Here is a 24,481-nt window from a genome sequence, read left to right as displayed (position 1 = left end):
AATGAGACCTAATGGAGGCACCCAGTCGCAAAGCGCAAATCGCAAGACGCAAACAGCGCTCGAAAGTCGCGTACATAAAGACGCGCTGGCAAAAACGTGCCAAAGTTGCGCTGGCAAAAACGCGCCAAAGTCGCGCAAGAGAAAACGCATTGAAGTCGCGCCCAAAACGCTTCTGTGGCACAACAGGTGATTGTTGCGCTCCCACCCCGCCCCAAACCCACTCTCTTTCCCGCTCGTACCTCTCTCTCTGGAGCAAAGCTCTCTCATAGATGCGCTGCGCAGATATTTCGCCTGTGTTATGGACACATCCTGTTGAATGGAAATTGTCGGCTCTGGCTCCGACTCAGGCTCCCCCTGCTGGCCTTCTGGCAGTCAGTCGCGTATGAAAACGATTCGAAAGTTGTTGGATACTTGGCGGCATTGGCCAAGGAGAATGCACGATGCTCGTCTCTGCTCCGGCACGGCCAGTCGTGCGTGTCCAGACAGTCGACGTTCAGACTTCAGTTCGCACGGTTCGGCACGCGGTAACAGAAACAGCAGCTAAAGCATAGGCCACCAGGAGCCGACCTACCATATCAAAGTGCCAGAACGTGTGTGTGTGTGTGTGTCGGTGTCTCTTTCGTCGCCTGTGTCGGTGTCAGTGTCTGTGCCGATCGAGAATTCTTGTCGGGCGCGCGTTTCCTCCCAGTGTGCGTGTGCTTGAGCGTGTGGGTGGAAGGTGCAAAAAGTTGGGCATCGGGGCAATTAATCATTCAAGCCTGGCCCCCGAATTGACTTCAATTTTAGTAATTTGCCTGATTGATGCAAGGACCTGGGCAATTTCCGGTCGAACCCGAGTTGAGTGCAGTGCGCCCATCGCCGCGTAGCCTCTGGCGGCTGCTGCAGAAATGAATAAACAGAACCAAAATCCAGAACCATTCCAAACGAATACCAAGTGAAGATCTGGAAAACAGTGGACAAATTGCATCTCAATCAAAGTCTATTAGCGAAATGCTGCAACTGCATTGCCGTATCCGGGCATCGGACTTTTTCTGCCGCCAATCCTGCAACTGAACCGCAAAGAGAACGCACCGCAGAGGGCCTGGGCCTCCCCCCTTTACCAGACCGGACCAGACCAGACCAGAACCCGACCTCCTCCTCCCCCGTACTAATCACCAGCCTACCTGCCATCCAAATGACAAATGCAATGAGTGCTCTTGCAGCGCTCGCCCTGACAGCGGCCGGGGCAGCGGCAGTGGCTGCCTCTGCGGCTAGCGGCTGGAGCAACCACAGCATTCCGTTCCTGACCAACAGCAGCAGCAGCAACAGCAGCCACACCACCACCGCCGCCTCCATCAGCAGCAGCATCGGCCTGGCCATCAGCAACAGGAGCAGCATCAGCAGCAGTAGCAGTCGGAATGGCACGCTCCTAGAGGCCGATCACCTGCCGCTGCAGTTGACAACAGCCAAGATGGACATGGACATTGAAATCGACATTCAACTGCTGACAAATGGCTATGATGGCACAACGGTGAGTGAATCCGATTGCAGGGGAAGGTCAGGGCGGGTTATCGGTGTGGCTCATGGGGCTGCCATCGAGGCGGCATTCATTGGGCTCTCACACTGACTCTGGCTCCTGTGCGGGCTTTATGTTCGAGGCTCATAAAATGTGCTGCTTCTGGTTCAGGTATTGCTACTATAATTTACAATGTCTCTTTCTCTTTTTCGCTTTCTCTTCGATCAGAACGGGGCGGATGTGGAGACGAATTGTATGAGGTAGGGCGAGCCATCAGACATGAACATTTCATTTTTATTACGTGCTCGCATATTTCGCCGAGCCCCGAACATTGTCGTATAGTTTTTGTGTGGTTTCCCTTGTGCTGGTTTATGGTGCGTATACGCAATCAATATTTGCACTAAATTCTGCGCGCAGATGGCATTTGATGATTTGTCAAGACAAAAGGGTGACTGGCTGTGGGTTAAAAGGTTGCGGATAGCGATGAATCCTTTGTGGCATAAACCACGCTATGGGGAGAGGAGCAAAGAAAAGACACACATAGCTGTGCCACACAATTATCACACATCAAACACGCATTTATATCAGTTAATAAAATGCATAAATCACGACAAAAGGATTCAGCAAAAAGTTTCTCCTTTCGCTGGGTGCCACTCCTTGCTTTTAATTTATTTCACTTCTGGCTCAGTCAACTGCTAAATGAAAATGAATGCGAGTCTCATTAGCAGCCCCAGCAGCACATGTGAAACTTTTCCTTTACCCCAACCAAAAAAAAACATACACAGATACTTCCGCACACATATAGGGACAGACAGACAGACAAGTGTGCACCTTCATCGATGCATAATCCAGTTCTGAAAAGCGGGTAGCCAGAGGAACTCCTCCGTTCGCTCAGTGGAAGGAAGGCCAGGAAGTATATACGAAAACCAAAGTTTATCCTTTTTTTTTCTCTGGCGAGCAATTTACGTGCTTGACGTGGCAGCAGCAGCACAGCAACACACACTCGTATGCTCGTGTACGCTCACAGAGATAGAAATCTAAATACATGTTGTGCCGTGCCAAACGACAAAGTTCTGCTCATCTGTTCGCACGTTTAACTTTCAATCGAATGTAAATAATGAGTATCACGTAAGTTGGCAGACGAGGCGACTCCCTGGGGATACACATGATTGTATTGAGGAACAGCCTGCTGCAGGGGCAACGCTGTCATCCTGTTTTTGCCACACACATTTTCCACATAAATACATTTTTAACTAATTTTTAAACTGTTGCTGGGAAATAGCAGAGCAACGATAATACGGTGGATGTTCGTCTCTCAATTGGTTCACTTTGTGCCCATCAATCTATTTGATCTAATTGCCAGGCAGCTGCAGCTGCCTTTGGCTCTTTCCCTGAAAGTTTCACCTTATACGTGGCTCGTGCAAAATTCCACGAGCTTTGCTCTCAATTGGTGACACTGACATTTGTCCTCGTCATGTGTCAGCCACCAAATTGCCAGCGTCAGCCGTGATTCTTGTGCCTCTGCCAGGCATTTGCATAATGCATCACGCATACGCCGCGTTTTGCAATCTAATTGAATTATTAATCTGCTCTCGGCGATTCTTTTGCATCCCCACATCAAATGCTTGCTATATATGGAAAAATAGTATTATGCTCCTCCTCTGCACCCGACCCGCTCTCCCACCAGACATTCCATTGTGGCCATTGTGCATGTTCTTGGATTGAATTCCGCATTTTCTATTGCCCGTAAGCCGTCGCATGGAAAAACTTTTGGCTTTGGCTTTGTCCATTGTTCGCGGTCTTTGCATAGTAAGAATAATAAAATATTAATAGCATTATTTGTTATTGAATCTTCTTGCTCGCCCATTCGCCCACCCGTCTCTCTCTCTCTCTCTCTCTCTCTTTCTATTCAACAAGCGCCTCCATTGTTGTGGCAAATCCTTTGGAATTTGTGCAAATTTCCGCCAGCCATTTGTCGAAATCATTGGGCATTGGGGCGTGAAGGGGCGTACTGAAATGAGTATCGATGGCCAATTGAAAATGGGGGGCTATCAGGCCGCTACTGTAATTGTTTACCAAAGGGTCCAACCCGTAATTTATGTGCTGTGTGGTGTGCCTCAACAACATCAAGGATAGCCGTGTGCCACAAACGCAGTTTCAGTGTGTGTTGCCAGGCCTCTAACTTTGCCACTTTGGAGTGGGGAGTGTGGAAGAATGTGGAGGAGCTCCCATGCTAACATTTAATTAAAATGTTGAAGATTTCGCTTCAGAAATATTTGCCAACAATTTCAATCATAAATCGCTTTCCTTTTGCCAACTCTCAGCCCACATTTCGTTGAATCTGTGAGCCATACATAAATATCTCTCATCCACATTTCGCAGCTTAATTTTTTTTGTTAGCCGCAGAAAACGTTTTCCTCATACACTCTGGGGACTTTCAATTAGACTTGCGGGAATCACAGACCACACAATAGACTAAAAGAAAAGTAGAGAGAGATAAATGTCAGCAATTTTGCCTAATTAAATGTGTGTGACAGCGCCTGCCATAATCACGGTGCCACGGCCATGGCCACAAAATAAATGAGCAGGAATGCTGTGTGCTCCATGAATCGGGTCACGGCTATATAGCAACCGCATAAATACAGACACACGTATCCACCAGGACCCTGCAATCAACAGAGGGCGCTGCAGCTGGTGGGCACAGAGACAGAGACCCGTTTGCCATTCCACATTAATCTTGGCCACAAGAGCCACAATGTGTTTGTCTAGGTGTTGCCGTTTAATTGCACCTCCCCTGTACCTCTCTTCACGCTCTCCTCTCTGCCGGAAAGGTAAATGAAAATGGTTGCATATTCCTGATTTTTATGTTGTCTGAATTTCATTCACCGCTTTCCCTTTTTTTTTTTTAGGGTCAGGTGAATGGGGCTAAGGATTTTCAATGGGGCAGTCAAAGGGATGCCGCCAGCCCAAAAAGGCCCTCTTCTTATTGACCATAAACCCTGCTTATACGAGTTTGTGTTTGCCCTTTTTTGTGCCCTATTTGCTGCTGGCAGTTTTTATGGTTTTGGCTTATGTGTGTGTGTGTCGGTGTGTGTGTGTGGGCCACAACTAGAGCCTCTGGCACCGATGACTCCGACAATGCCACCGGAGTGCAAACGATTACAAGTCAATTTAACAGGGCCATGGCCATGTCATACCATGTCCATGTCAATCATTCTGGATGTTGGGCGTGCAGCGACATTTGTTAGCTATTGCCAAAATACCAGTGTTCCTAATAGACCCGATTTTTATGGCTGCCAAGTCTGAGATTTCTTTAAGAGGCGATTAGCTGTGCAGCAAAATAAAGACAGATAATAGTCAAATGTTTTATTTAGAAGATTTTTATTGGTTTTTGGATCACAAAAAAAGAACAGCTTCTACCCCACTAAAGCGACAAGAGGCATGGCAATGTTTCCCAACGCATTTTATGCGACAATTGTGAAAAAAAACTAACACTCATATATTTAATGATCCTTTGGGGAATCGGATATTGATGGCACATAAGTGCGCGAAATCTTATTGTAGATTGTAGATGCCTTTCGCATTTTTATGGATTTGCGGAGCTGCAATTGTTGTGCATCTTGACACGGCCAGAACAGAATCCATAAGATAGAGTTTCCTCTGTTACTTTTTTTTCCATTCCATTCGCATTCGCATTCCCATTCTCGCCCTGCTCCTTCAATAAAGACAAGTGCAGCTGCATTCGTGTATTTCCACGCCTTTAAGTGTGTGAGTGAGTGTGTATTTCCACTCCTATGAGAGTGTGTCAGTGTGAATGCCTGTGTAGCGACGACGACACTTGTGCGAGTTAACGGGATGTTTGTGTTAAGCACACACACGCACACACACACTCGCAGCACTGACGAAAGGAGACCCAAGGAGTGACTGACTGACGTGCACTTGGCAAGCTTTCCACTCAAATTCAGTGCAAATCCGGAAAAAAAAAATGAAGGAAAGGCAAAGAAAAACTATAAAATCGATACACAGAGCAGCGATGGAGTGTCAGTGGTTGAGTGAGTGAGAAGGGGCTAGCCGCTTATACAATCAGCTTAAGAGTGGAAGCAGATACACTTCAGCAGCAGCCCGAGCAGCCCCAGCAGCCAAGCAACCCAGCCAGCAGTCATCTCCTGTTGCAGCTAATTATCCTGTCGTTGACAATCCGCCCCGAGGCCAATCAGCAAGGCAATCTAAAGGCTAGCAGCAAACACAAACAAACCTCAGAACGGCAGAACCAAAGCAGAACCCCCTCTGAAAATTGGCAGGCAATAGAGCAGCGTCGGGGTAAACACATCCAAAACATTTGTTTTGCCCACACGGAGACGGAGACAAACAGGAACCTTAGACACGTTTGTCTAATGAAAAGGGAATGGGCTAATTAGCATAGCAGTGGTGGCAGCTTATGCTCCTGCACATCATCTTGCTATACACTCGTACTTGTACCTTTCTATGCTTGTGTAGGCCACCCATCGCATCAAAATGCAATCAATATATATCCGTGTATACAACCCTAACTCTACGTACTCTGCGAAAAGTGTTTCCCTGTGATGTTGCACACAACCAAAATATAATGAAATTTTAATCAGATTTTTGCACACACACAGAGCAGAGAGCCCCAGCACCATTCGTCTAGTTCTGGGCCATTTTAATTATTTATATGGGAAAAAATTCGACATGAGTTTGAGGTTCAAGGTCTGCGGTCGCTCACCGCAAGTGTGAATCCCCGCTGGAGGAAAGAAAAACTTGTTATCCATCAGCTTAGGACGATATGAATCTAATTAGTTCATTCATAATTGAGGCAAGAGCTGCTGCTCATCCTTCAGCCTTCCACTTAAAGAGAATCCCTGGTTTTCCGCGCCATTTGCATCGTAAGCCTCTGCTGTAATTCTCATATGTAGATGCTTGGGCTCCAATTATGACAGTTTGGGTAAATTTGACAGCCAGAGACACATGTGTGCGCCCCACTCCGGCAAACTTCTTGACTTTTCAGCCTTGTTTAATTAAGTCGAAATGCAAACAATGAGCCCCCCACATTCAGAACGAGCAGCAATGTTGGCTGACAGGCGTAGACAGGGCCAGGATGCGAGTAGAGTTAGAGGGGGTTAGAGCCATCAACAGACAGCTGTCTGCAGGAGCAGCTCCTGCCATAGCCCGAGCCCCGCCTGCAATTGTCAATATCCATTGACAGCTCTGACAATGGCTCCAAGGCGAGATATTTAGACGGAAGAAATTGTTAGACTTTCGCAATTGTTACTGCAGTTAGAGTCTGCTCAAGTGAGTGCCGAATGCCCCACCTTGGCAGCTCCACCCGAATAACGGGGCAGACACCGCTTTATTCCAAACTCACCCAAAAACTTGAAGTTCCTTGAGAAAGTTCCTTAAAGCAAACAATAAATATTTGCTCAACGCATAAATCAGCTGTCTAGGCCCGGCTATTATCCTTTCTACCTCAAATAGGAGCGGGGAAGACTTTTTTTCCGTGAAATTTCGCTTGTTTATTATGAGAATTTAAATGTATGCTAATCAGGGAAGCACCGGGTCGAGCAGCAGGAAGCACAGTATTCTGCCTGGCTTTCGTATTAAAACTCAAACGGCTCAGGTTTTTTGGTGGGGAATCGTGTGCGAAAAGTTCAAAATGCTGCAAATGGGAAATTTATTATGGTGCATTCTAAAAGTTTACTTTCCACTCATGGGAATTCTATTTGCTGCAGACTTTCTCTTTGAGTTTATGGTTTAAAACATTTAACTAACAAAACTATACCTTTATGGCCATATGGTTGGTTATCCCACTGCTCTTGGTGGAAGCCCTCGAATGACACTGTAAAGTGTGGAACTCTAGAGCTGTGGTCTCAGTCCAGTCCAGTGTCCTCCTTTTGTGCGGTTCGCTTATTATTGTGCCTGCTCTATGGTGCTGCTCCTTGTAAATCACACTACTTCCCGGACAGCCAGACAGACAGACACAAACACACACAGAGACTAGCAAAGAGACACAGGACGCAGCCATGGCAGTTACTTTACCTTTTAATACCCTTACGAGAAGTCTTGCTTTGCAATAGTGGAAGTAACTCTGATACCAGTAAATATATTTTTGATTAGCAGTATGATCGTATGCCTGTATCGTATATGTAGCTACCACAATAACGAGAGCACTATAAGGGTATCTACAGCTTCGTGTCTCGCTGCTGGACTTTCAGTTCGTGTTCTGTAGATGTTTTTCCAACAGGTCTGTGTCCCCTTTTACCGTTTCAAGCCTTATTATTGTTGCCAGCCTACAGCTGTCTGTGCCTCTGTGTTTCGTGTTAGATATACGAACACGTGCGTGTATGAGTGGGTGTATAACTGTGTCTGTGTGTGTGTGTTGACGTTTAATCAACGCATTGTGCCATTTAACTCTGCAAACAGAGCAAAAGCGCCTAAGTGCGGCCCGTGTCCGCTTTTCCAGCTTTCCTCTTTTCCTGCAGCCTTTTCTACTGTGTTCCCCCTTTCTGCTTTGTGTTTACTCGACGCGGCCTTCAGCAGCAGCAAATCGCCTTCCAGATACATTTGTTGTCCACTTTTATTGCCAATTAAATGCAGCAGCTGCTGTCACAGTTGCCGACTTCCTCCTGCATCTGCTGTTCTTTGGCAGAGTTTAAATTTCTTTTCGCACACACTTGGCAGATGCTTGGCTTGGTTTATGCTCTCACTTTGCGCGTTGTTCCATGTAAGTCACTGAATTGTGGATTATTGCTCTTAAGTTGGAAAGAAAAAGACAATGGAAGGGAATTGGCCACAAAGGAAAGGGCAGTGGGAGAATGCAGAACCAAGAATCGGACTATACGAGACTGCAGGCCAAGGAAAAGGGGATGCAGATACATTTTAAAGATGGAATATAATGGTGTAAGGCCAACTGTAGATGTGCCCACTCGACTCCTCAGCACCAAGCTATTGACTGTCAGGTTACCTTTTAGTAAATCAAATAATTTTTAAGAAGTTATGTTTGTTTCTTTAGCAAATGGTCACGTTTTCCATTTGGCTATCCATTATGAGTGCTGGGTGTAGCCATCTCTTCAGATGGCTGACTCGTGGGGTCCTCAGGCCCTGCCTCCTACCACTGCCAAGCAGTTAACGGCTTTTTAATGATGCCACCAAAAGAAACATCAACATGAACATCCCCCATCAACATCAGGGCCAAATCTGTGCTGGAGCAGCAGCAGCAGCAGCAGAAGCAGCAGCAGCTGGAAAGTTTAATGAAAATTCACTTGACACGCGAAAACATTTCATGTAATTTTTATAATCTTAAGTGTCTTTTATTGTCCGTCGCCGGCGGGCGGTCGTAATGTGCAGCGGCAATTAATTTTGTTTATTGTTAATTCATGGTCCATTACACGTAATCCTTAACCCAATCAGCCAGTGCCTCGGGGGCATCCGACCATCTATGCAAAGTTAGACCCCTATCCAGCCCAGGTACTTGGCCAGTCAATATTATTCGCTCCGGCCAAGTTGTGAATGAATAAACGCACTTCTGGGGCCAGAGCACAATTTTAATGTGGTTTCTGGGATCAGGTTAAATATTTATGCAATTTACTTGATGTCTTTGGAGCAGCACGCAATCGGCAATAATCTTCTTCTTCTTCCTTTTTAAATTATGTAAATTGTATATCAAACACCATAGGGATTCCCAGGCAGCAGTCAAATCAGAAGGCAGAAGTTAACAGCAAAATGAATTGCATTCACATAATGCTCCATTCCAACGCGTTTCTCTTGCTAAACACGCGACAACGATAATGCGAATGTTCCCCTTCAGAAATCCACAATCTATTTGGCTAATCAGACGCATGTTTACTCAACTAGTGCGCTAAATTGCGCATACGCCATGTGTGCTCCACGCCCAGAGAGTGCTCTGCCATTTGTGGCCAGCGCACAGCCACAGCCGCAGCATTTGGGGCTCATTAAACTTCAGTTTCCATTTCAAACAATTAGCAACTTTAAAGTTAATAAGCCGCTTATGGGATAACACACATATATTCCGTTGAAAAAAAATTAATTAAATAAAGTTCTATCGATGGGAAGCCCCGCACAGAAATGAACTGATGTGCGGCTGTGGAGTGTGGCAGGAGACTCAGACATGCCGAACAGCAGCGGTAGCAGGGAAAATGTTTATAGTATACTGCGTCGGCATTTTAATGTTTGAATTAATTAATTGCATTTGTCAGCGGTTTGCAGGTCTGCTTTTGAGCATTTTATTATTGCTTTCATTATTATAATTATTGTTATTGTTATTGTTATTATTATTTTCCTGTGGCAATAGTGAGGCAGGACTACGTGGAAAAGGGCCCAAACCAGCTGCAGGGCAGGCACTGTGAATCCTTTTTCGGGTACAGACCCAGCCACTTCCACTCTCACAGTAATTGCATTTCCCGCACTCATACGAATACGAATACGAGTATGGGTACGAGCATGAGCATGTGCCTGGCTGTATTAATTAATAAATTCATTTACACAGCTCAATTGTGTTTGTGTGAGTGCGTGCCACAGCCAGAGGATACTGGGTGGGTGATGGTGGGTCTACAGCAAAGGCAACCACCAGAATGCCAACATGTCTGCCACACACACACACACACACACACACAGAGAGAGAAATACACTTACGACTAAAGAAACCGCAAGACAAATTCTCACTCAAAGTTGCCACAGACAGACACACAGACGACAGAGGGATAGAGAAAGACGACGGAGCAACGCTTAGCCAAACAAATTAATTTCATTAGAGCCTCGCTCAACAAATTTCTTGAAATTTTGTCAATTTTAATTATGAATAATGCCAGAGACTTTGGCCTCTTTGGGTGCTGCCACAGATGCCACAGATGATTGATAGTTTTTTTTTTTGTTTCTTGCGGCGGTAGCGTTGACTGCAGACACCACAGACAAGACACGCATGCCACACGCAGGCAAAGCTTAATTAAAGCAGAGAAAAGTCTAATTAAATTTGCCAAAAACATTTCACAAATTTAATTAGTTTGAGCATCAAAGGGAATGTACGAGTACTAGAACTAAATTAAGAACTAATTGGAATCAGTTTAAATAACTCGGTTTTCGTCTTCACTTCACTTCATTGCAGCTGACATCGTTCTACAATGAGAGCAGCTGGACAAACGCCTCCGAAATGGATACAATAGTTGGTGAGGAACCGGAGCCGCTGTCCCTTGTGTCAATTGTTGTTGTTGGTAAAGTAAATGTCGTTGAATGCAACACGTACACACACACACACACACGTAGACACTTCATCAGCCATGCCACACTTCTAAACGTGCACACACACACTCTCCACAATACCAGCAATTATCTGTAAAATTGCATGTTGCATGCGGCAAACAACACACCAACAAAGGCACATCCACATCAGCACACATCAGGTGTACCCCCCCACCGCCCACCCCATCCCATAAGTATGCTTTGTCTGATCATTGTTCGGCGCTTATGGCCATCATCTGGATATGGTGCGATTGTGGGTGTACAAATATGTTTCTCGGAATCGCCGCAGGCATCTTCCTATCGGTGCTGATATTCCTATCCGTGGCCGGGAACATCCTCGTCTGCCTGGCCATCTACACAGAGCGCAGCCTGCGACGCATCGGCAACCTGTTCCTGGCCTCATTAGCGATTGCGGATCTGTTTGTGGCCTCCCTGGTGATGACATTCGCAGGCGTCAACGATTTGTTGGGTGAGTACAAATAAAAACCATTTTTTTCTTTCTGCAAACACCAATGCCATCTCCCTCTATTGAGTCTTTATCCGTATCTGTCTGCCTGTATCTCTCTCTCTCTCTCTGTCTGTCTGTCTGTCTATCTGTCTCTGTGTGGGTAATGGAAAATTGCAATTGAAATTTTTTGTTGCTATCGCGGAAATTTATGTAAAATGCTGCAGGCTGTTTCAGCGCAAAAAGCGTTGAGGTCCGCCCCTCGAGAGGAACCGAAGAGTGTCGAAACGAGTCGACGTAAGAGTGCCCTGCCCTCCTCCACTCGTGTCCCATTTGACATGCCTGGCAGCGCTTAAAGCCGGATTTTATGTGGCTTTGTCAATGCCTTTTAAAGTGTCAGCTGCACAAGGAGTCGCTGCACGAGTACCCAGGGTACAGCGGCTATGCCGAGCACACCCAGTATGTACTCCGAGTGGGCCATTGTGATTGCAAGAGACTTCCGTGGAATAATATACAGAAGCGAGGGTTGCCTTTGCTGTTTGAAAAATGGAAGAAGTCTCAGCATATCTTTAGAAGTAGGTGGGTCTATGGAGTGAGGCTTACTTTTGGCCTAATTAATGTTGGATGTCAAGTTAGTTCTTTGTACATCTGCTTGGGTTATAGCTTCACTTTCTGATCAACTTTCGCACAAACTCTTCGTTTTACCCACTGGCAAGCATCGTTGAATAAAAATGGTTATAGTGAGCCATACAGGAATTTCATTTTATTCCAGCTGCATGTCTGATGCGAAGACTAACATGCAGATCCCAAGTGCAACCACACATTCTGATTATTTTCCATTAGCCATTCCAAGAGGAGCAATGGCAGTCCTGCCTCCTCCTTCGCCTCCTTGCATCCTTGCATCCTTCCACTATGGAAGCCATTCCTTTATAAAACCCCTTCTTCGTATCCTCTCAGTTCTCAGTTGACGCTGACAAAGTTTTGCAACTGCAAGTTTTTGCCCGTCCGGATGCCATTGGAGGAGCAGCAGTCCCAGCCTCATTCCGGGTGCCGTTTATGAGTGCATTTTATTAATTCCACAACGGCGATGGCACTGCCTGTGTCCTGAATCCTGGGAGTACTCCTGACGAGTGGCAGCAGCGCGAACATTGGCTAAGTAAATAAGAGGCAAATTAGGCGAACGGCGGCTTTGGGAGCCGGCAAAACTTTTCCCAACAGAAGAATAGGGGTTCGAAGCAGCCGGGGGACAGCGAGCTAACAACGTGTTCCGGTTCAGGAAACATGCAGCTGACATCAATGTGTACAGGGTCTCGCACAAACACTGGAAAAATAATACGTGGAGGAGCGTCCCGTGCCCCCACAAACAATGAAAGAAAGCGAATGTGAGCTTGTCATATGAGTTGGAAAATGTGAGCGAAAGCCGGGACTGAAATGCGTTGCGATGCGTTCAGGTGACACATGTATGTGAGGCCCTCACCCATACACCCAGCACCCCCTGGGCTTTTCCTGGGGTTTTCCTGGGAGTGTGTGAAAATAATAAACGACTTTGCCACTCGAAGAAGAGGAATGAAGGAGCAGCGGTAAAGCGCTGGAGTGGTGCCTGCCGCGTAAGCAAAAGTGTGAAAAATAAATAAATAAAAACGCTCAGCTGCTCTCAAGACAAACACATGTCTCAGGAGGGGGACTTCAGCACCCACACGCAGATACACACCCATACAGAGGGAACTGTTTTTTTTTTTTTGCCAAGGCAACATTTAGCACGCTTCAAGACAGGCAAATCAGCAAATAAACATCATACGCAATTGGACAAATTCAAACAACAAGAGACTCACACACAGACCTGGAATCAGACCCACTCTCAGTCTCAGTCCCATTCGCAGTCTCCTTCTCCGACTCAGATTCAGACACGTTAAGAGAACAGACAGATGGTGCCACAGAGAAACATATAACACATTTTTTGGCCATAAGCAATTGGCATGTGTATACGTATTTTTGTATTGAAAGCTGTGGGAATTATTTGCTGACTTGTACAGATCCCCAGCCTTCCCTCTGAGAGAATTCTCGCTCTGTATCTCTCTGTCTCACTCCTGAAATTGCTTTTTGTCGGGGCCTTGAGCATTGGGGCAAATTTTGTGCATATTTGTGTGCCAAAGCTGCTTTTGGGATCGGAGTTTGGTTGCATTGGGGGCTCAAACCTCTGGAGTGAAAATGGAAAATGCGATGCGATGTTTAATAGAAACCATTTTCAAATCTAATGCAATGCTCAAAGAATTCGTTTGAAAATCTAAACAGAGCTATAAAATAAGGCCATCGACAGAACACTGACAGCTGAAATATGTTTCGAAATACCATTCGAAAATATGTCTAAAAACAATTTTCTCTTTTTGTTGGCTATCAGCTACCAGTTTCCATTTACCAGCACAATATTTTATTTATTTTATTTTATTCCCCTTATTTAAATCAATATTTAAAGCATTGAAAACTGAATGTCATTATGGCTGACTTCACAGGATAACTTTTGATGGACCACAGCATAAAAGTGAGGAGGGTCGGATGGGATGGGATGGGATGCGATCTGATTTGACCAGTTGCGTCGGCACATCCTGTGGCACTTAAGAGCCATATCCTGGGGCACGCCTGATTGAACGGCATGAAAGCCGTAACCGTTTGCCAGCATGATTTGCGTTTTCTTATCGAATCATCATGCAAAAGCCATACCGCAAATAAATAACCTTTTTGTGTATCAAAATCTTTTATTGAATTCCACACACAAACACACACACACACACACATAGACCGCACTCATGTCAGTGCTCTGTAGCTGTATCTGTGTGTAATTTATTTCCGTGTGGCCCCATGCCTTCTTCCCTGGGCGCCAAAGGACATCCGCTTCTGGTCACGCACCGTACATCAATCGAGTCTGTCCATAATTGCAGCGCACTTATAAAATTGCCCAGCACCCAAACCAAAAAAAATAAATACAAAATATTTGTTTTTACTCATGACCAAATTAAATTTAAATGACGCAAAGGACAGCGAGCGGTGTGCGTGTGCATGTGTGTTTGTGTGTGTGTGTGTGTGGAAGGAAAGGAAAATGAAAAGGGAAGCGGACAGAACGGAAATGAATTTATGAAATCATTTAAACTCAATTTACGTCATGAATAAAACGAAACAAGAATCTGATGGCTGTGACACCATTTCCCTGTTGCAGTTACTGTTGGGCTTATCCCCTTTGCCAAGGGGTACCATGATTATTACCTTTTGAGCACATAAAGTACATATACTCGGGTTTATTATACATAGAACAGTATCAACATTCGTAACTTTATTTATTGCTCCCAAACTTACTTTAATTAAAGCAAAAGTCGAATGAGAGATCGTAAAGAGGGTATCAAAGCTTCGGTTTCCGAAGATAGCCTCCGTTAATGGTTGTTGTTGCTGTAGGGCTTGTTGCACGGCAGCAAGCAAATGAAACAACTTTTTTTTATACCGTCCGTCGTGCGACGGCCGCAACATGGCAATTTCCGCACCACACACAGACACAGAGGCAGAGACAGGCACAGACCCCCAACTCCGAGCCAGAGCCATTCCCATTGCCAGGCCCATAGCCAAGTACTACTTATTAAGCATTTTAAGCGAGCAATCAGACCGTCAGGTCAATCAAACAGTCATTTGACTTTCCCCCTTCTCTGTCTGTTTTTTTTTTTCGTATTTTGTATTTTTCAATATATCTCCTGCAGGATATTGGATCTTTGGAGCGCAATTTTGTGATACTTGGGTGGCCTTTGATGTCATGTGCTCGACGGCGTCAATTCTGAATCTGTGTGCAATATCAATGGACCGCTACATCCACATCAAGGATCCGCTCAGGTGAGTGATGTCAGCTGTCCCCATCTCCCATCACCCATCTCCCTGTCACATGCATAAATTATTCCATCCATATATGTATCTATCGTGCGATAGAAACTAATTTTACTCCCCGAGTCCTGGTACGGACAGGTGAAAAGACCCTCCATTGATGTCCCACTGACAGCCGCGCTCGTCTATATCGATTCATTAAAATCAGCCCCCAAAGCCAGGTGCCAGGCGCCATTGCAGGTGCTTTGTATGCGCATTACTCATACGCCGCGTTGTCATGCTTGTCACGTTTTTGTACTCCCGCCACTGCCACATCACATTCTCAGCTCTGCTCTCCTCTCCTCACCCTATTTTTGTGCCTCTGCCACTCGAGTTGTTTATGGCAGTGTGGCCCATTAATCGCTCCACATAATTGTTTCATTAGTAACAGATTTATTGGGCATTACCAGGAACGTTTTTTCGCATTTGGGGCGAGACTTTATTGAAGATGAAGTTGCCTCAGCCACTTTGGGGCTGTTGATTTTGTGTTGTGGTTGGGGTTTATATTTTTTTTGGGCAAATCGATTCCTGCAAGTCATGTTACACAGCCAAAGCGAAGGAAGCGAACAAGGGAGCTTTCGTTAGCAGCTGGTCACCTGTTGAAAAAAGGGAGCTGAGAAATTGTCAAGAAAACTCAGATTAATGTCCAGCTTAGGGTAAGTTATTGAAGGGATTGAACCATTCTTTCATTTTCTACTCCATTTCCCATTAAATCTTAGGGTTTTCCAAGCGTTTCTTTAAGATTTCGATTTACTTTATTTACTCTTGCCTACATTTGCCATTTGTCACACCCGATCGAAATGACTTCATCTGTCAGGTGGATACAAGTTGCCCAAATGTTCGTTCCATTATCACTGTTCAATCTAGCTTGTGTACATATATCCGGCACGTTCCTCCAGCTGTGCGGCTCACTCCTATCCTGTGCTGTCCTCTCCAGCCAAGAGCTTACTGAGAAGCAGTGGGAGCGAGTGGAAGGAAGTCTAAGGGACAATCAAATTCTGCTGCCTCAGGTGGTTGCCAGTCCGTCTGGATATCTCTGTGTGCCTACCCACCTTCCTCCCTCCCTACCCGACTCTGACAATGACAATGAGCCTGCCTGTCCTGTTTTTCCTGCTTGTGCTGCTTGTCCTTCTATCGTGGCTGCCTAAAAAGCTGCCAGTCAGCCATGTTAGTATGCTTTGTAGTCAGCATTTGAAATTGATTTCCAGAGCCAAGCAATTGCAACAAAAGCAGTCAGCCCCCACCCCCCACCTGAAAACTTGAAACAAGTTTATCAGGCGTCTGCCGGCTGTTCTTAAACTTCTCTACATACTGGACCTGGTTTATTCGGCTGGACCACAACAATTGTGTGTTAATTAAATTTTCAACAATGCCCCCGACCAGGGCCCTAGCCTGGCCAAAAGCTTTCGAAAAGCCAACAAAAATGTGTGAGCCACAGGAATTGGAACAGAAATATTACAGTTGCTGGCAAAGTCAAACGCAAAAATTTATTATGTGTCGACAGCAACAGAGCGGAATCTCTCTCCATTTGTGGGTGGGGGGTGTAAGCACTCACATCTGTACATGTGTGTGTGTGTGTGCTATGTTAAAAATGTTGTTGGTCAAGTCGCTGACAGCCTGCCACTGAGAACCATGAGCCCAGCCCAGTGGGATAACGAACCTAACGAAATGATTCCAGCAGTATGGGGCAAGCTGTTTGGTGGCACACTAAGGGGCTAGGGGCAACTACAGCAAATCGAGACAGTTGCCAACCCCTCCCGCCGCCCATGACGGTACCCATACCACAGCACTAGCCCACAAACCCCGTCATAAAAGAGCCATAATAAATCCTTTGATGCTATTTTCAGCCAAAAGCCAAAAGTAGAAAAATATTTTTTTTCCATCCCCAAACCCCCCCCCCCCAGCAGTCTGCTGCCACACTACGACCCCTTGCTTGTTGCCACCTGGGGTAGCTTATTCGCTTATGAAAAATGTTGTACGACAGTTGTATTGGTGTGGCAGCATCCATCTGTGCCTGTGCTTCCGCCACCGCCTCTGGTCCTGCCACTCCCACTCTATAGACGAGTGTACAAATCTCTCTGCTCTGTTGGTCTTTTGTATGGCCGGGTTGCCCGTAACGAGTTGGGGGAGCATATAACGCTTCATTGATGTGGCAAGCTGATGCCAGAGCGGGGCAAAAAATTCAGATTGCAAATTTTGTATGCCCCGGCAAAGGATTTAAATGAGCTCTGGCGGGGCCAGTGGGCAGGGGTTAGGTGAAAACTGACTGGGGCAAGCAAATGACAATTTTCATGCAACATTTTTCATGATTTTGAATTCCGTTTGTCCTCGAGGAGCATCAGACAGAGTACTCGTAGCAGGATGGAGAGTTTGTTGGTTGGATGCAATTGAAAGTGGAATTAAGCAAGAGTTGGGGATGGATTTTCCACCAAATAGTGAGCTGCAGTCCGCATAAAGAGCACATTTCCCTGCACGGAATCGATTGGTTAATGATGGGTGAAGTGCAGGACCCGGTTGGTTGATCTTCACTGAAGCTAGAGGAGGCTCTCAGCATGGCATTTATTTGGGTATTATATCTTGGAATCATCATTAATCGAACTATTCCAAAACATTGAACCTCAAACTGGCACTGACATTTATTCAGTTTGAAGAGCTTTTAGTTTTAATTTAATTTATTTACGGCTTTCGAAAATAGATCTAACGCTAATCCCAATGAATGCCATTGAGACTCTGATTGAGCCCACTTGCCATAGTACGATATTAATTTGAGCCGCTGGGTTAATGACATTTGCAGAGCCACTCAGAGAACAGTGCCCGCTGGGCAAGTCCCGACAGCGATTTGAAATTGAGTTTGGCCACCTGAATTTCGTTTGCATTTCCACCATCCAACAGTGCCTCCCACTTCGTCCCTAGCGCCTAGGGTTCTCCTTAGAATGGGCGCGCCTCGAGTTGCTTTACACTTCAAATGTCAAGACGTCGCTCGCACCACTCAATCTGAAGGAGCAGACCCGAACCCAAGCCAAGCGCCAGCACTGGGACACCGGGTGCCGTCAGCTGGCAGCTGCTAAATTGCAGGAAAACTCAACGCAGCGCAGCGCAGAGTCGCCACCTTTTGTGTCTGAGAAATGCTTGATGGTAGCTGGGATCTAGCATTAATATTGCTATCCTTAGAGCAGTACTCCGCTCCGCTCTCCATATCTCCTCGTCTCCGTTCTGCTCTTTATGCAAATCTGATTTATTTGCATGTCAAAGTGGAGGCAGCAACGCATTTCTTTGTGCCCCACATTGCTCGGCTGTGCCTTCCAGCAAAGTTCAGTCTCATTAGAGCACATCCATCCCAGACCCAGACCCAGACCCAGCCCAGACCCAGCCCAGACCCATCCCATTCCCCTACCAAAAAGAACTGCTGATTCTGTATATTTTCTTAGCGTTTTAGAATAATTGCAGGCGTTTAATTTAATTGCGCTCGCCTGGATTTCGCAAAAAAACAATTTGGATGAGAAGCGCGTGCAAATTTAATTAGTAGCAGGCCCTGCCAAAGTGAAGATGAGGCGCCTGGGCATCTCATCTCATCCCACAAGAAAGTTGAATAACGAAATGGGAAAATATTCGTATTTTATGTGACAAGTTGATGCCATCGTTGCCGTTGTCGTTGTCGTACCCCAAACTTGGCTGTCGTTGACTTTGGCGCTTGTCATCATCGTAACTGTCAGACGCATATGTGAAATTCATTTTAAACTGCAATAAAAACTGAAAGAACAATGAAACTTTGCCGCAGGAAAGGGGAGCTTCTCCCACGCATAGGTGTGTGTGTGTGTGTGTAAATGGAGCTGGAATGGCGTTGTCGTGACTGGGTTGGGGTTGAACACCGGAGGCGCAGCACTTAAACACACACCACAAAAACATGTCCCACCTACAATGACGCACTTGGGAACATTTTGTAATTGTTTTTTCATCTTTTTTTCAAGGGTTGTCTTGGCTTTGGCCGGGAAAAAAGTTGTTCCTGGGAATCTACAGTGTAGGACCGCAGATGGGAATGCAATGCATGAGATATATGATTGAAAGTTTGAGAGGAAGATACTTGAAGTCTTCTAATCATTTAAAATTAAAGAGAGAGGGCATTTCTTAGCAATTTTCTTTAATTTCTGTGGCATTAAAGTGACTTGCCCAAGATCGTACACCTATTGTTCTATAGTACCTGCTGTGAGTGCCAGCAATGACAGTAGAGAGTCATCAAAATATCCCAAGCTGACGTTGGAAAAGTATCAGCCCCAAACTATGCAAATGTCTCCCAGCCAACAACAAACAGAAGCAGCAGGAGACATTGGGGCAGGAACATTGTGCGTGCCTTGCGGTAATTTCTTGAGTGCATGTGGGACAACACACACACACAAAGCTGACGTCGCCGCCGCCGCTGCCGCATGCCACGGAGCCAGTGAAGCCAGAGTCACAGCCTGAGCTCGAGCGTTAAATGCAAATGTCCTTTGGCTTGGAGCCGCTTGCTTCTGGCACTCACAAACACACACACACACACACACACAATTTCACACACGATTTCAATTAGCCCATCGATGCTACGACGTTGATTGGCTGCTCAAAGTTTGAAGGCAGACAGGGCAATCCGTGTGTCGTGTGTCGCCTAATGGCTGCAGCTTTACGAGTGTGTGCATATATCAAAGCGTTACCTCAACGTCGAAGCAGCCGAATTAGTGCAGCCAGGAGAAGCAGCTGCAAAGAAATAGAATTCGGTAAACTTTGACAGAGAGCGGAATGGGAAGCCTGATGGAGCCAGGTGGAGAGATTGGGCGCACCAAGAGCTAAGGGGCTTTCGTCACATGGAAATCAATTTTCGTGCCGAAAACGAAATTGAATTTGTATGTGAATACAATTACATAAACTTCCGTTTCCGCTTTGTCGTCGCAGTCGTCGTAGTCGTCGTCGTCGTCTGTGTCCTCGTGCACATCCACATTCACCTCCCCAGCCACATCCCCATTCTCGTCATCGTCTGAGTGCGTCTTTGTATTGAAATTGAATTATTCTGTTTGATTTCCTGCACAAGCCAGAATGATGCGGCATATGGCACCGCTCTTGTGGTCCCCACTCAGCCTTGGGTATTTCGGTTTCGGTGTTTCAGTGTTTTGGGTCTGGGACTGTGGGCTGTGGGCTGTGGGTTGTGTTTGGGTTTTTGGTACCCTAATTCAGCCTGCTCATTTCCTGCTGCTCTAGAGTCAAAATCGAAGTGCTTGACAAAAAGGTAGCCCAACGGAGTCTGACTTGCATGCGCCATGTGGCAGGGTCTGTGTGGGATATGTGGGCTGCGGTTTGGTTTCGGGTTAGGCTGATTTGTCGCACGGCCAATGCTGGGTAATTAATGACACGCAGCGCGGCTACACACCTGATCCTGATCCCTGATCTGGGCGCCCTGCCACACACACACATGTCGCGCCCTGCCCCCGACCGAAAACGATGTTGTACTGCCTAATGGCCACTGCTGCCGGGGCGCTGAGGGAATGCCATGCCGGCGACATGCAAAGCCACAATCACAACATGGCACACCAGCAGCGTGTTCTTGTTTTCTGTTCCGCCTCTGATGTTACTCCTGCATGTGATATTTCTGGTCCTGGAGCGCCCTCTTTGCTTACCCTTTGCTGGAGACCACAAGGACAAAAGAACAAAAAGACAAGAGCCAGCCAGCCAGCCAGCGAGCAGCGGCAGCAACATCATCATATGGAGGAGGAGCAGCAGCGGCAGCAAGCATGACGCGTGTATTTCCGCTTCCGTTGTCCCGAAATTGATGCAACCCTTTTCTCACCCAGTCAAACCAGCCTCTCATTTTGTTCTCTTTCGCAGATATGGCCGCTGGGTGACACGACGCGTGGCTGTCATTACCATAGCCGCCATTTGGCTGCTGGCCGCATTCGTCTCGTTTGTGCCAATCTCCTTTGGCATCCATCGGCCTGACCAGCCGATGATTTTCGAGGATAATGGCAAGAAGTATCCCACATGCGCTCTGGACCTCACGCCCACCTATGCCGTCGTCTCCAGCTGTATCAGTTTCTACTTGCCCTGTGTGGTCATGATTGGCATCTACTGTCGGTAAGTCAAATGCGATTTGGGACGCTGCCAGATGGGGCGACTACAGTTTCAGATTTGAGGCAAACTTTTCGGGGCCCTGCATAAAACATGAAATGCATAAAGAAACTCATTTGCCTTTCCCGACGCCTTCAGCTGCAATTATGTAGATACACAGAGATACACAGAGATACACAGAGATACTCCTGGTACTTCTGTATCTCGGAGCTGAAGAAAGTTTTTTGCTTTCAAATGGCAACAAAACGCCAACTCAAATATTTTCCAGCTATGCCAAAAACACAAAAGGGGAAGCCGAAGCCAGAAGTAGTAAAAAGTATATAATAAAATGTTGTAAAAACGGAGGAAGTTTGCCTGCTATCGCAATGCTGAATATATCAGAAAAATGCCACAAGGAGAAAGCGCTCTCCCTTGATGGCCGCCAGGCACGAGAGGTTGTGTTGCCAGTTGGCTGTTGGCTGTTGGCTGTGGCAAGGGGTTTTGGGGTATGGGTCTGAGTCTGAGTCTGAGTCTGAGTCCTGGGGTTGAGCAAATAAGCGCACGCATTAGTGTCCGTCTAAGTAATCCCCAGGCTGACCCCTCAGACCAGTGCCCGCCCCCCAAACGGAACAGGCAAAAGACTTGGGCGTGTAGAAAAGGACTAGGACAAGGACAAACACACACAAACACACACACACGCACAAATACATAGAAGTAGCAACTGGACAGCGATATGGCATGGCTGCTCATCAACGTTACGGCCAGCGGCACGTTGCCATTTTAGCTTAACGAGATTTGCAGCCCCCCATTGGCTGATGTTGGGTGTGGGCCATCAAATGGATCCCTTGCTGCTTCGCATTGGAATTTTCTATCAAATTTCGGTTAAATTACAGAATAAATATATACTTTTATCGTCATAATTTGTGCCTGGTCGTGTTATCCTTTCTATGCGTTGATCCAAGTAAACACTCGCCCACGGACACGTACTCTGACAGACACTATGACAGATACTCTGACTGACGCATATGCTTGTTTATTTGCTGCCCAGCAGCACTATGCCAGGGATGGGGGGTGGTGTAGGGCCCCATTGAGAGCAGCTGAAGTGGAAGATTGGATATGATAGTCGTAGTCGTTGCGTATACGCAGTGTGTGTGTGTGTTTGTGCCGCAATTGACATGGCAAGTGGCCCAAGTGTATAATTATCATATCAATTACATGAAACAGTAACCAATAACTAGCAGCAAAACAGACACCAGAAGTTGAGCAATCATTTGTCAGATACGCCCACAAACACAGAACATTTATTAAGTGACAAATAATTGCCATTTCCCTCACTCTCTTCTCTTTTGTCTCTCCGCTTCTCTTTCAGTTTGTATTGCTATGCCCAGAAGCATGTCAAGTCCATCAAGGCGGTGACCCGACCCGGCGAGGTGGCCGAGAAGCAGCGCTACAAGAGCATTCGACGCCCCAAGATGACGCCCAAGAAATTCAAGGTGCGAAACCTGCACCACAGCTCGCCGTACCATGTCTCCGACCACAAGGCGGCTGTGACAGTGGGCGTAATTATGGGCGTGTTCCTCATCTGCTGGGTGCCCTTCTTTTGCGTGAACATCACGGCCGCCTTCTGCAAGACCTGCATCGGCGGACAGACCTTCAAGATACTCACCTGGCTGGGCTACTCGAACTCGGCCTTCAATCCAATCATCTATTCGATCTTCAACAAGGAATTCCGGGACGCCTTCAAGCGCATCCTGACCATGCGCAATCCCTGGTGCTGTGCCCAGGACGTGGGCAACATTCATCCGCGTAACAGCGACCGCTTCATCACCGACTATGCGGCCAAGAATGTGGTCGTGATGAACTCGGGCCGCTCCAGTGCCGAGCTCGAGCAGGTCTCTGCGATTTGACCAAAAGGCGGCTACAGCGGAGCCAACTGGCTGCCGTGCTGCTACGGCTGCGGCTGTGGCGGCCTCCGGGTGGACGATGACGACGACGGAGCACTGACCACGCGCTATGTTCCATGAGATTCGGTCACGGCGCCAACGGCCACCATTGTGGAGACCGTCGAGGCCGCCCAAATGGAAACGGAGCTGCTCTAAGCCACTAACTGGGTTCCTACAGCACCAACTCGATCTCTCACACGAAACCAAAGCAATCCCGAGTCCCTCCCAACATCCAAAAACAAGCCCCAGCACCCCGTCCCGCCCCAAAAGAAAATCGAAAGCAAAATGGAAACCTGTAAGTATTATCAGCGCGTCCCAGAGACAAAGCAATCAACTATGCGTATACTTAATCGTATCTAGCCTTAAGAGTCCCCCTCAAAACCACAAACGATGCCCAAGACGTGATTAGGTCTAAGGTCTCTTAGCCCCCTCCCGCCCTGCTGCACCCAAAAAGCTTTCTGTCCAAGCTTCCTGTTTGGTTATTCATGACAGTTTTGCAATCGTTTGGGATCCATGCAAATGCGATTATTATGGAGTGACACATGTCACTTGCCACACCCACAACACCACACACACCCACACACCCACACACACACACTAGCTATACCTACATTTACACTGGCTTCAGGACAGGAAGAGGAGAAAAAAACGTTGCATACATCGCGGCGCCCTCACATTGGACGAGCAAAAAAGCTTTACATTTGATTTATTGATGGGAATTTATTGCCATTGAACGGCGGAGCTGCCAACTGCAGTCGTAAATCATCCAAAATGATTATTGTTATGGCTAAACCAAATGGCATTACCACTCCAACCCCATCGTTATTTGTGCTTGCTTTGTAGTACAATACATACATATATGCGTGTATATATGCGTGCAATGTTTAGTTGGCTTCAACTTCTTTATGGGACACCCCCTGAAAAGTTTCCAGACTGATTTGAATTTATGCGGGTAAATCTGTACAGCTCGGTGCTCTGCTCTGCTCGGCTCAACAATGTTAATTAAGCCAACTGTGATTGACACTCGCGCAGGAGGAACAAAGGCAGCAAGAATGGCAGGATATTTTTGGGTACCTTTGCAGCTACCCTTGCAGATATATAGTTAACTTATTTTCCAACCGCCAAGCGGCTGTTTATTTCGATCAATCCCAATGCCCTCTCTGGCAGTGTATTTTACGCGAAACAATCTCAGTCGAAAGGTTAACCGTGAAGCAGCTCTGATGGGGGCTTCAGCTCTGATTACCGAATGATTTAATGAGCCGCACCTGCAAACAGGTAACAGGTAACAGATTCAGCCTTGAAGAGTGCGGCTGATAGAGGAGCTGCTCCAGGCGAAATGAGCTTGTTGCCTGGTCCCGGGCC

At 46.6% G+C, this 24,481-nt stretch overlaps 1 protein-coding gene across 2 annotated transcripts; it reads left to right on the top strand.

Moving 5' to 3' along the window:
• Positions 1-500: 500 nt before the first annotated feature.
• LOC111066960 (dopamine receptor 1) lies at positions 501-23,689 on the top strand. Of its 2 annotated transcripts, none has more exons than XM_022355939.2 (6): positions 501-1,510; positions 10,632-10,692; positions 11,055-11,234; positions 14,951-15,080; positions 20,958-21,203; positions 22,546-23,689. In XM_022355939.2, exons 1-6 carry the CDS (start codon positions 1,175-1,177, stop codon positions 23,081-23,083), a joined length of 1,491 nt encoding a protein of 496 aa, XP_022211631.2. In that variant the 5' UTR covers positions 501-1,174; the 3' UTR covers positions 23,084-23,689. The 2 variants fall into 2 exon arrangements, with proteins under 2 accessions (XP_022211631.2, XP_022211630.2); XM_022355938.2 differs by having other exon boundaries at positions 10,632-10,737.
• Positions 23,690-24,481: the final 792 nt, after the last annotated feature.

Source organism: Drosophila obscura, unplaced genomic scaffold, assembly GCF_018151105.1.
Source record: "Drosophila obscura isolate BZ-5 IFL unplaced genomic scaffold, ASM1815110v1 contig_150, whole genome shotgun sequence".
NCBI lineage: Eukaryota > Metazoa > Arthropoda > Insecta > Diptera > Drosophilidae > Drosophila > Drosophila obscura.
Note: the sequence above shows the minus strand (reverse complement) of the source record. Positions and strands in the feature narration are given on the sequence as shown.

Excerpts from the sequence above, each read along its gene's own strand:
- LOC111066960 (XM_022355938.2), top strand. The coding sequence starts at position 1,175 with ATGACAAATGCAATGAGTGCTCTTGCAGCGCTCGCCCTGACAGCGGCC. Across the intron at positions 1,511-10,631 it reads ATGGCTATGATGGCACAACG|CTGACATCGTTCTACAATGA; the intron begins GTGAGTGAATCC and ends ACTTCATTGCAG. Across the intron at positions 15,081-20,957 it reads CACATCAAGGATCCGCTCAG|ATATGGCCGCTGGGTGACAC; the intron begins GTGAGTGATGTC and ends TCTCTTTCGCAG.